The 12,827-nt window shown below is 42.0% G+C and overlaps 1 protein-coding gene across 5 annotated transcripts in view; it reads right to left on the bottom strand.

The window, feature by feature from the left end:
* The window catches only part of SLC24A2 (solute carrier family 24 member 2), a 284,348-nt gene that overhangs the window by 128,000 nt on the left and 143,521 nt on the right, over positions 1 to 12,827 (bottom strand). For 4 of the 5 annotated variants that reach the window (XM_063455237.1, XM_063455238.1, XM_063455240.1 and 1 more), the window contains exon 4: positions 10,031 to 10,063. The exons of the other annotated variant lie outside the window; for it this stretch is intronic. In XM_063455237.1, the coding sequence (XP_063311307.1) occupies positions 10,031 to 10,063 (33 nt within the window). The remainder of the gene's footprint in view (positions 1 to 10,030; positions 10,064 to 12,827) is intronic. 5 annotated transcript variants of the gene reach the window in all.

The raw sequence follows: 12,827 nt of genomic DNA on the forward strand, positions 1-12,827 counted from the left end.
GTGTAACTGTATTATAGCGCATGGTACCATAACCATGTTTAATTACTGATACTGTAAATAACTACTAATAACTGTCGTCTATGTTGTATGTTTAACACCATAACCATTACTAATTGAACTGTGACTTTAAATTGTACTCTAACCAATGCTAACCGTACTATAACTACTGTTTGTAAAGTAGATGTTACTGGGGTATGTTATAGACGGGTAATTCAGATATAGGGAATTATAGCGTGGGTGACTGTATAGTTTCGCCAAAAGGCACAGTAATAGTTATTTAGTGACTGGTGTAACAGCTGTGTGTGTACGGGAATTCCCTGAGTGTTTTGTTGTGTGCGTTTCGCTTAGTAACTGTACCACGTGGTGCTGTTGCCGAGGGAACGGGTGTGAATGTTGGAAGTGTGTTTGTTTAGTTTCTGTTGGAGACGATGCTTCATTGTTGGTATGGGTGCGTCAGATTCAACGGTGATGGATCCCTTAGGATGTATGTTGAAGAACTTTAAAAAGGGATACACTGTATACGATTTTTGGGTAAAGATGTCTCCAACACGCCTGACTACTTTATGTAGTAGGGAATGGCCTACTTTGGTTGCTGCATGGCCACCACGTGGCAGTTTGGACCCTAATCTGGTATAGCGTGTACACGTGGCTGTATCAGGTAGGCCTGAACTTTACGGGCAGTTTCCGTATATTGACTGTTGGAAGCAGGCCGTAAATGACTCGCCAAAATGGATCCGGGTATGCCACGAGGAACAATGTCGCCTCATGGTGGCCAGAACTCACCTGTCCACTAAGGTCGTAATTACGCCCATTTTGGAAACGCCTCCTGAGTCCGAGATCCCCATGCCACCCCCTTACTCCTCCTCCACCGGAAGAGGAAGAGGAGGTGCTGTTGGTAACGCTACTCCCCTTGCCCCGTTGTCCCCACGTAACCCCTCCTCTAGCTCAGAGCCCAGCCCTCTTGTTTTAAACCCTCCCCTTTCAGTACCTACCTCTGTTAACTCCACCTACCCAGATTGGGCGCCATTTCTAGTTCCTGGTCAGGCTCCTCCTAGCCCGGCCCAGAATATTTTACTTGCTGACCTCCCCCTCAGTAAAGCGTCCCCATCCCCTTGTCTTACTACCCCTCAACCGGAACCCCTAACTGATGTTCCTAAACGAAGCCCCATACTAACCCGACAAATGACCGGTACCCTCCAACCCCGACATTATCAAATGCCTCTTCGACTGACACCTGGCCCGACACACATTAACGGTGACGGCCAGATACAATATGCTGATCCAGTACTGATCTATTTAATGGGAAGACCCATAACTCCTCATACACCGAAAAGCCTCAAGCCATGACGGATTTGTTTACCTCCATAGTCCAGACACATAATCCCACTTGGGCTGATTGCCAGCAACTGCTTATGACATTGTTTAATAACGAGGAAAGGACAAGGATAAACCAAGCGGCAATTAAAGCGCTGGAAGAAGTGGCCCATACACAAAATCAGGCCAACCCGGCAGCATGGGCCGCAGCACATTATCCAACCACTGATCCGGGAGTGGAATATCAATGGCACAGATATGGCCCATTTAAAAGCATACAGGGACGCTATTATTGCTGGCATGAAAGCCGGAGGGAAGACGGCGATTAATATGTCTAAGACGGCTGAGGTATTACAGAAATGTGATGAATCGCCCAGTGTCTTTTATGACCGATTATTGGAGGCATACTGTTTGTATACCCCCTTTAATCCAGAGGCTCCTGAGAATTCCCGAATGGTTAACTCTGCCTTTGTCAGCCAGGCCTACGGAGATATAAAGCGCAAGCTACAGAAGTTAGAAGGGTTTGTAGGGATGTCTATAACCCAACTAATGGAAATAGCAAATAAGGTATATATGAATAGGGAGACAGAGACGAAGAAGGAGGAAGAGCGAAAGATGCGTAGGAAAGCAGATATGCTAGCGGTAGCTATCGCAGGCGTAGATAGAAGGGAAAAGGAAGTGTATAGGGGAACGGATAAAGGCGAGAGTAAGTGGAATGGGGAACCTTTGAGTAGGAACCAATGCGCGTACTGTAGGGAAGAAGGGCATTGGAGAAGTGAGTGTCCACGAAGGGAACAGTATGAGAGAGACAGACCTAGGGCAGGATATAGCAGTAATTATAGGTAGAGCGAGAGGTAGAGGAGGTTCTGGAGGAAATAGTGGGAATAATAGAGGAAGTGTTAGTGGAGATAGATACTACCCAGCAGCGCAGAGACCCTCAGGTATAATGACAATATCTGTACCAAAGGAAGAAGAGTGGCGACTTTATACAGTGTTGACTAGCCAAAACCCTAAGAGTGATGAATCCTTGTTCAATATACCAGGAGTGTGGGCAGAGAATAACCCACCAGGACTTGCTCGTAATATCCCACCAATTCATATCGAACTAAAGCTTGGGGTTTATCCAGTAAGCCTGAGACAATATCATATTCCACAAAAGGCCAAGAAGAACATACAATCTTATTTGGATAAGTTCATAAGGTATGGTATCCTAAAATTCTGTACTTTCCCCTGGAACACCCCATTGTTGCCTGTTCAAAAGCCCGGTACAGATGAGTATCGCCCTGTGCAGGACTTGAGAGCAGTCAATGATGCGGTAGTGAGTATACATCCAGTTGTACCCAATCCATATAACCTGCTTGCTTTAATTCCGGGCGGGGCTACCTACTTCACAGTTTTGGATCTCAAAGATGCCTTCTTTTGCCTTCGAATTGCTGCGGAAAGCCAGTGTATTTTTGCATTCCAATGGGAAAATGCTGTAACGGGCTCGAAACGCCAGATGACTTGGACAAGACTGCCCCAAGGTTTTAAAAATTCGCCTACCCTATTTGGATCAGCTTTAAGTCAAGACTTACTGGATTTCAAGTCCATCCCAGGAGAGTATGTACTATTACAATACATAGATGATTTGTTGATAGCGGCAGTTACAAGAGAAATATGTCAGCAAGCAACACATGATCTACTGCACATTCTCTGGAAGGCAGGATACAAGGTGTCTAGGAAGAAAGCTCAGTTGTGTCAGCCAACTGTCAAGTATCTGGGATTCCATATCTCTGAAGGTCAAAGGATAATGGGGCCAGAGAGAAAAGAAGCTGTATGCCAAATACCAATACCCAAGAATAGAAGACAAGTGTGGGAATTCTTGGGGGCAGCAGGCTTCTGTAGGATATGGATTCCCAGTTATGCGATATTGGCGAAACCTCTTTATGCAGCTATAAAAGGTACAGAACATGATCCCTTCCTGTGGACCCCTGAACAGCAAAAGGCATTTGAAGATGTGAAGAAGGCGTTGATGAGCGCCCCAGCATTAGGTCTACCTGATCATACACGTCCATTCTACTTATATGTACACGAGCAAAGAAGAATGGCTGTGGGAGTGTTGACACAGTACTTGGGATCATGGCAACGACCTGTTGCATATATGTCCAAACAATTGGATGCAGTGGCCAGTGGTCTTCCACCTTGTCTAAGAGCCGTAGCTGCTGCCGCCCTGCTGGTAGCCGAAGCTGATAAGCTTACTCTGGGTCAGGAACTCTACGTGCGAGTCCTGCACGCAGTACAGACGTTGCTAGACTATAAAGGCAATCATTGGTTTAGCAATAGCCGCATGACTCAGTATCAAGCTATGTTATGTGAAAACCCGAGAGTGCATCTAGAGACTGTTAACACCTTGAATCCAGCTACCCTTTTGCCACAACCTACTGAGAGTCAACATGATTGCCTGGAGGTGATGGATGAAGTGTTTTCAAGTAGACCATCCGGAACCCTGATGTCCAGTACTATACGGACGGCAGTAGTTATGTGAAAGAAGGGATTCGCTATGCAGGATATGCAGTGACAACCATAGACAAGGTGATAGAAGCTCGGCCATTGTCAAAAAGAACATCGGCACAGAAGGCAGAACTAATCGCACTCACACGAGCGTTACAATTGGCTGAAGGTTTGAGGGTGAACATCTACACGGACTCCAAGTATGCGTTTTTAACCACTCATGCCCATGGAGCTTTGTATAAAGAAAGAGGACTACTGAACTCAGAGGGTAAAGAAATCAAGTACGCAGCTGAGATATTACAACTACTGGAAGCCGTGTGGGAACCGAAAGAAGTTGGTATCATACATTGTCGAGCGCATCTGAAAGGTGATGGTGATGTAACAAAAGGAAACCGGATGGCAGATAATGCAGCTAAGCGTGGCGCTGAATCAGGAAAACAGGAGTATGTGGAACATATAGCTGCTCTTATACCGACCCCACTGTCTCAATGGACTCCAGTTTATACAGCTCAAGAAGAAGAGTGGTAAAAGACTGAAGCTGGGAAGTACCTGGAGAATAATTGGTATCAGTTAGAAGATGGAAGAATAGTCATTCCAGCATCACTAGCTGTAGAAATTGTCCAGAATTATCATAACGGGACACATTCTGGAAGAGATAGTATGGAAGAATCTCTCAGGAAACATTTCTACATACCAAGATTGTCCAACTTGACTCAAGCCATTGTACGAAGATGTATGATATGTGCCAAGAATAACGCAAGGCAAGGACCAGTGAAACCACCGGGAGTCCAGTATATGGGGGGACTCCCAATGTCCGATCTTCAAATAGACTATACGGTAATGCCTAAATCCGGCAGACATCGCTACCTACTAGTAGTTGTGTGTACCTAATCAGGATGGGTAGAAGCATGTTCTACTCGTACAGAGAAAGCAGGAGAAGTTGTGCGATTTCTGTTGCGATAAATAATACCCCGATATGGACTACCATGTTCTATAGGATCGGATAATGGTCCAGCCTTTGTTCACCAGTGCCTACAACAACTGACTCACATGCTTGGTATTAAGTGGAAGCTTCATACGGCATATAGACCTCAGAGTTCTGGGAAAGTGGAAAGGATGAACAGAACTATTAAGAACCAATTGTCAAAGATGTGTCAAGAAACTCAACTTAAGTGGAATGTTCTTTTGCCCATAGCTCTGTTGCGCATTCGTAGTACACCTACCAGAAGGATGGGTCTCTCACCTTTTGAAATCATGTATGGGCGTCCACCTCCTGTACTTGGTAACTTAAGGGGGGATTTGAGTCAGTTGGGAGAAGGAATTACCCGGCAGCATATTGTAGAGTTGGGTAAAACTATGGAGGAGGTACAGAAATGGGTACAAAATAGATTACCTGTGAATATTTATCCACCTGTCCATTGTTATCATCAAGTTTGGATAAAGGAGTGGAACAGTGTACCATTGGGGCCAAAGTGGAGGGGTCCTTATGTTGTTCTTTTGTCTACCCCTACAGCTATAAAGGTGGCTGAAGTGACTCCGTGGATTCATCACTCCAGGGTTAAACCAGCAGCAGTAGATTCTTGGCAAGCTACACCAGATCCAGAGAATCCCTGCAAGATCCGGTTAAAGCGTGTAACTCAGTCGGAGTGACGAGGAAATATTGGGACTTCTAGAGTAATCAAAGAGATCAGCAAGTGGGTGTTTTGACGGCCATAATAAAGCCTGACCACCTACCCACGTTACATAGCCAGAGTGTCTTGAAGGGACCTCTGTGAAGGGAAGAGAGGACTTGAAGGACTCCATTCATTGCAGCCCTTACATCCTGGAAGCTGAGGTGCCATCACACGGACGAAGAATTAGGATAAAGATGTCAGGAGAAATGTATTTGATAGTGTATATATTTGTGTTTTTAATTATTCAGGAAGGTAGAGGTACCGACACACCTGGCTGTGAGGTTTGCATTAGGACTACTAAAACAGGTAATCATATTTCCCAGACTCTTATTTGGCATTAGACTATGAGTGTAAAGGATATGTATCTAGGTGTAGATACTTAGGTATAGATTATAGTGTATGCCATTTAGGAGTAGGAGAACCTAAGTGCTTCAATCCAGAGTATCAACCCCGTACAATTTGGTTGACCCTTCGGAATGGAGACTCACAGGGGACCCTAATAAATAAGACAATACTAGAAACCATACATTCTTCGGGTGTTCTGCTATTTGATGCATGTAAGGCGATATCAAGTGGTAGAAAACCGTGGAATATATGCGGGGATCTTAAATGGGAAAGAACGTATGGGTCTAATGATAGTTATATTTGCCCCAGTAGTAAGAACAAGTATATAGATCCAAAATGCCCAAATAAGAATTATAATTATTGTCCATATTGGTCTTGTGTAGGGTGGGCAACTTGGGGACAGACAGTAGATAAGGATATGATTGTTACTAAGTTGCCTACCAAACCATATTGTAAGTCTATGGAGTGTAACCCAGTCCATATACTTATTAATAATCCTGAACAGTTTATAGATAGGTTCGGAAACTTATTTGGGTTCCAGATATATTGGACGGGTTTGGATCCTGGGACAATATTATTTATAGGGATAGAGACCGATACCGTAGCATCCCAAACTCATCAGGTTTTCCATTATTTTTATGAAGAGATGAGTGTAGAAAATAAGATCCCCCATAATGCTAAGAACATGTTTATTGATCTAGCCGAGAGTATTGCTGGTAGTCTTAATGTAACCAACTGCTATGTGTGTGGAGGTACTAATATGGGAGACCAATGGCCCTGGGAAGCAAAGGAGGTAATGTATTCCGGTTCTGAGACAATTGAACAGATAACATCTTCTCAAGCTGATTATGAAATGAGTGTTAGAGGTAAATCTGAGTGGCGATTAAAGACCTCCATTATAGGTTATGTTTGCATAGCAAGGAAAGGAATAATGTTTAATACATCTGTAGGAGAATTTACTTGTCTAGGGCAAAAAGCTTATGATGATAATACAAAGAATACAACTTGGTGGTCGGCTTCAAATGTCTCAGAACCACCTAACCCGTTTGCAAGTTATACCAATTTAAAGGACGTGTGGTTTGACCTATCTACTACATCTAGTTGGAAAGCCCCAGCAAATTTGTACTGGATCTGTGGTAAGAAAGCCTATTCGGAGTTACCACAGGACTGGGAAGGGGCATGTGTGTTAGGTATGCTCAAACCATCCTTCTTCTTGTTGCCTATTGAAACAGGAGAGACTTTGGGAGTTAAGGTATATGATGTAAATCATAGGAAGAAAAGGGGACCCCTAGAGATAGGTACCTGGGAAGATAATGAATGGCCTCCCCAGCATATTATAGATTATTATGGGCCAGCTACATGGGCAGAGGATGGTACTTTTTGGATATAGAACCCCAATATATATGCTCAACCGTATTATAAGGTTACAGGCAGTGGTTGAGATAATTACCAACGAGACATCGCAAGCGCTCAATCTCCTAGCGAAACATAATACTAGGATGAGGACAGCCGTTTACCAAAATAGATTAGCCTTGGATTACCTATTGGCAGTAGAGGGAGGTGTATGTGGGAAGTTTAACCTAAGCAATTGTTGTCTTCAAATAGATGATGAAGGGCAAGCAATAGCTGAGCTTACTAGCCATATGGTTAAACTAGCGCATGTGCCTACTCAGGTATGAAAAGGGTATAATCCAAGTAGTTGGTTTGGTAACTGGTATGAGCAGTTTGGAGTACTTAAGGCATTGGTAGGTGGAGTCATGCCAATCTTGATGCTGTGTCTTCTCCTACCATGTCTTATTCCTTTGGTAGTTAGGTCTGTGCAGAGCATTATATAAAATATAGCAGAGAGAAAGGCTGCTGCACAGATAATGGCTATATATAGGTATGAGGCTCTAAATCAGGGAGAACTAGTACAGGAAGAGGAATGTTGAGAGATTCATGTCCTTAGGGAGTCGCAAAGTCTGGTCTGGTTCATGGCAACTTGAGGTGTAAGCAAACTATGGTTAAGTGATGCATCTGGAATTGTGAAATATCAGAAGCATCAAAGGGGGGAATGTGGTGGAATCTCAGTAAAAATAAATTTACTAGGACAAGATTGCCACGTGGTATGTGCACTTGCATATGTTGATGTATCAGTTAGTTAGTTACACGTAGCTAAGATACAATCAGTAGTGTAAGGAGCATATGTAGGAATACAGGATATATGAGTATTTCCCCTCCTCCCTTGTGCTGGGCAAGCCATGTGGTCAAACAGGAATTTAGTCTCTATTTGGTTTATTAGATAAGAGTATGTGTAGGTTGAACTTATTATGGGAGGAGCTACATGCCTATATAAGGGACCTACACTGTATGATCAGGACTCAGACTTTGCTGTTTTTTGGTGACATTAGTCCCTCTGAGTCCCGGTCGGTGAATCGAATAAAGAATCTCTTCCTTCCTGAAGAAACCTGTGTCCATCTCTCTGTGCTTGGCTTCCGTCAGTTTCTCCGGTATCAATATCATCTGATTGTTCAAAAAACTATGGGTTATGACGGTGCAAAACCATGGGGTATTGCTGCCATTTGCCCTGTCCCACAAAGGCATGCATGTGCAGGTGCAAGTAAAGGTTGTGGAGGACAAACATGTGGTCATCTTCCTCGGTGGCTCTGCCACAACCCCCAGGTATTTTTTTTAATTTAGCAATGCCAGTGTTATGCTATGTAACTTATGGGGGAAGCCATGGGAGAGGGAAAAGCAAATGGACTCAAGACAGAAAGAAATTTGAGAGAAAGAAAAGTAGAAATGTAAGGATCAACAACAATGAAAGAGGTGAAGCGAGCACTGACAATGGAAAAAAAGACCTTTAAAAATACATATTGTCCCATTGCTACTTTATCATCAGTAGACAAAAAAGAAAAAGAAACTGTGGTAGACAGTGATATTTCAATGGAAAGAGGAGAACAATGGAAAATGTGCAAGAGTAATCGGAGGTGAGGATTGGACATGGGAGAAAAGCAAGCAACTGGAATGGTGAAAGCAATGGCAGAGGAAAGAACAGCAGAAGATGGGGGACAGCAGCTGAAAAGATGATGAGACCACAGAGTATGAAAAATATTCTTGCAAACATGGCAGATATACTGTGTAAACCTATGTCTTCCATGATATTTAACAATAAGTATGTTTTTATTGGACTCTTGGTAGCAATTTTATCTCTCATTAACCAAATGATTATTTTTCCAGCATTTGGATTGGATGTCTAAAGATATGACTAAACTAAGAATCAAAACCCCCAAAATGAAAGCCCCCACCTCTCAGATCAGAGAGGTTTATGCAATTTATGCAGTGGCTGGAACAAGATCAAAATAATGTAATTATTTTTTCTTTAAATTTACTCTACTTTTCTTTTGTGCATGATTTGAACAGAGACAAGAGAAACCATGATACAAACATTTAAACACAGAACCTTTCAAATACATTAAGAGATTAAAACAAGTAGATAATATGGGAACCCCCTGTTCAGGGTTAAGGAGCACTATCATCAGTCCTACATGCTCAGCTAAATTTGTTGTAAGGCTCAATTACTAGATATTATTAAAAAAAAAAAAAAAATGTTTTAATCTTCATGGGTTTACTTGCTAGTTTGGATTTCTGTTTATATTTTACAGGCATCGTTTGTCTTATAAGATACTGTAGAAACAGAAACAGTAAAAACAATGCTAGAAATACAGAGCATGTCTACAAGCTGCCAGGAGAAATACTTATGGTAGTATGTGAAAATACAGAAAGGGTAGCAGACACATGGAATAAATAAATAAACACTAAAGTATGAAGTATGAGATTTCACAATGGCCCATCAGAACCACTGTAACAAATGTAGCCTATATCCCCGGTATAGCACCATAAGTACATTTTCTATAATAAATAAAAAGAGCACATTATTACTAAATGTCAATGTGGACAATTCTTTGCCATAATAGTTTAAAGATTAAGGTAGGGGAGTCAAGGAAAGTATCTATCTTATTCTTATATAATAAGAATAAAAGCAAATGGGTATAAGTAATATATTTTGTACAATTGTTTAATACATATTGTTGGATGATTATTTTTTTTTTAACTGATATTCATTCTAAACATTCTGAAGACTGAGCCTCTGAAATTATGTGAACCCTTTTTTTTTTTTAATAACAAATGATGACCAGGGATTAAACACACAAAGCTCACATACTAACCTTGCCTGGGGATGCAACTGTTTCAGTCCAAGTCTGCACAAAAAAAAAGTTGACATTAAATAAAATATGCAAATAATCATTTCAACAGTGTGCAATGTCATAAATATATTTTAGGTTCAGTTGCAGTTTTGATTAATAAAGAGATTTCTCAGTCTTTTATAATATATACTTTTTATACGATCCTATATCTATATATGTATGCAGGGCTCGAGTCCTGAAGGAACGCGTGGGAACGGTGTTCCTGCACTTGTTTCACAGCAGGAACGCTGTTCCCGTTGTTCCTACAGGCACTCAGGGGGCAGAAAAAAATGCCACCCCCATATGCCCCCTGTGTTCCCCCTGTCGTGGGGGGGGCAACCTGATGGACCCGCCCGGTGGGCACCTGTCTCCCTGTCAAACAGGGCAAGGGAGCTGTGGTCTCTCTGCTCTGCTCCGTCGCATGCCGTTTGCTGATGCCGGGAGCCAGAATATAATGTCTGACCGGGAGACAGGCGCCCTCCTCACTGAAGCCCCACTGGACCCCAGGGACAGGTCCACGCCAGCTCTCCAGGCAGGGAGGCTGGGTGGAAATTTTTGTAATTTAAAAAAATAATAATAATTTGTGTGTTTCTGTGAGTGTATGTGTGTGTGTCTGTGAGTGTGTGTGTGTGTGTGTGTCTGTGAGTGTATGTGTGAGTGTCTGTGAGTGAGTGTGTGTGTGTGTCTGTGAGTGTATGTGTGAGTGTCTGTGAGTGAGTGTGTGTGTGTGTGTGAGTGTGTGTGTGTGTGTCTGTGAGTGTATGTGTGAGTGTATGTGTGTGTGTCTGTGAGTGTGTTTGTCTGTGTGCATGTTAGTGTGTGTCTGAGTATGTGGGTGTATGTGTGTGAGTGTATGTGTCTGTGAGTGTATGTGTCTGTGAGTGTGTGTCTGTGAGTGTGTGTCTGTGAGTGTATCTTTGTGTGTGTATGAGTGTATGTGTGTCTGTGAGTGAATGTGTGTGTCTGAGTGTGTGTGTGTGCACGCGTTTATATATGCATACGAGTGTATATTATTATTATTTTTTTTGGGGGGGGGGATCTTGGGTGAGTTCCCACACTTTATTCCCCAGGACTTGACCCCAGTATGTATGTATGTCCAGCTTCACTTGTTAAATGATTACTACGAGTCCTTTAATAACGTAATGTTGTATGTTGAAGTTTTTCAGATATTCCCTCCACCACCTTCCCCCCGTTATCCAGTGTATGCAGCCATTTTGAGTGATCTTCTTTCATTATCAGCTGTTATTTAAAATCACTGTCACTTGCCTGACTGCTGCATGTTACTTGTGTGTCATGTAGAGCCGAGTAGCAACGGTTACTTACTGAGACTTTTCTAACTCTCTACTTCAGGGTGCAATAATAACAATACAACAGTGATTAAAATCTTAATAATAATGGATATTGGTGAATGACAACAGCACATTATGTGAACACTGCAGCTGTGTGAGGGGAGTGATCTTGGGTCAAAGAAAAAGCTGATTTACCCCCAAAGACCCCCTAAAATGGCACTATGGGCAAAGTAGGTAATGTAGCAGAGGGAAACAAAGTCTTCAAAATCTACTTACTGCCTAATTATACATAACTTGCCAATCACCAGCTAAATAACTGAAATGACGAGAATGTACAAAAGCAAAAAAATAATAAATAAAATCAATATTGGTGTCATAATTATATATAGTTCCTGGTATCTTGTCTCAGATTTCTTCCACTATTTAGGATAATAACTGCTGTAATCTAAGTCTTTCATTGCCGTTAAATGATATCCAGAAAGTACATCTTGTAGTCCATCAACCACTCTTCAAAGTGATTCCTAGGACAACATAATTGTATGCCCTATTAGACAAATTTCCAGTCGATGCACCTTTCCAAGATAATGCTTCTGGCATGATTCACTGCTATCTTGTCCAACATTTCCTGTTAAAATATTTGTGTATTTCTCTGATCAGCACTGTTTACCAGTGTGTATTTAGAAAAGGACTTCATAATTATAATGAGACTAATTTGCAATTATAATTAATAGACCTAAAAACGCAGAGCTAGGTTGTTTGTGTTATTAAGTATATATAATTTTGTTCATAGTCTAATAATACTAATCATAATAAAAAAATATTCAACTACTTTGAAGTTTATATATGTATTAGCATAATGTTAATAAGGAAAAAAGAGTTGCACAGAACAGTAAAAAAAAGAATGATATACATACACAAAAGTGATATAAAAAAAAAATTTGTGCAAAGAATGATGTATTAAATGTGTGTCTGGAAACAGTTTGGTTAATGCATGGATTTACATTAAAGGAACACTCTAAGCAGCATAAATACTACAGACCACTAAAATGGGTATGGCACCAGGAGTGCTCTAGCATGTCCTCAATGTAAGTAGTGAGACCATTTAGTTATGGATTGACTTCTTGTCATGGGTCCGCTTGGCACTGCTCCACACCTCTGCTCTGGACAGAGTCAGAAACCCTGTTTTAGCAGTTTCCACTAGCTCTCCTGAGCTAAGTCCTGCCATGCATGGTGAGGCCATAAGTTGAAAGCCTCATGTGATTGAGCTCAGCCAATAAGTAAAGCCTTGCACCGCCAGGCATAGCACAATGAATAAAAAATCTTACATAGAGGAAGTGTGGAGCAGTGCGTGAAACACCCGGTGTAAGAAGCAGGGGTGTATTTACTGCGAGGCTGGCAAGGCATTTGCCTTGGGCGGCACTTTCTGGTGGGTGGCAAAAAAAGCCGTCCCCCCAATCGCCCTGGCAAATGCCTTGCCAGCCTCTTGTCCT

The sequence above is a fragment of the Pelobates fuscus genome, chromosome 5 (assembly GCF_036172605.1).
Source record: "Pelobates fuscus isolate aPelFus1 chromosome 5, aPelFus1.pri, whole genome shotgun sequence".
NCBI lineage: Eukaryota > Metazoa > Chordata > Amphibia > Anura > Pelobatidae > Pelobates > Pelobates fuscus.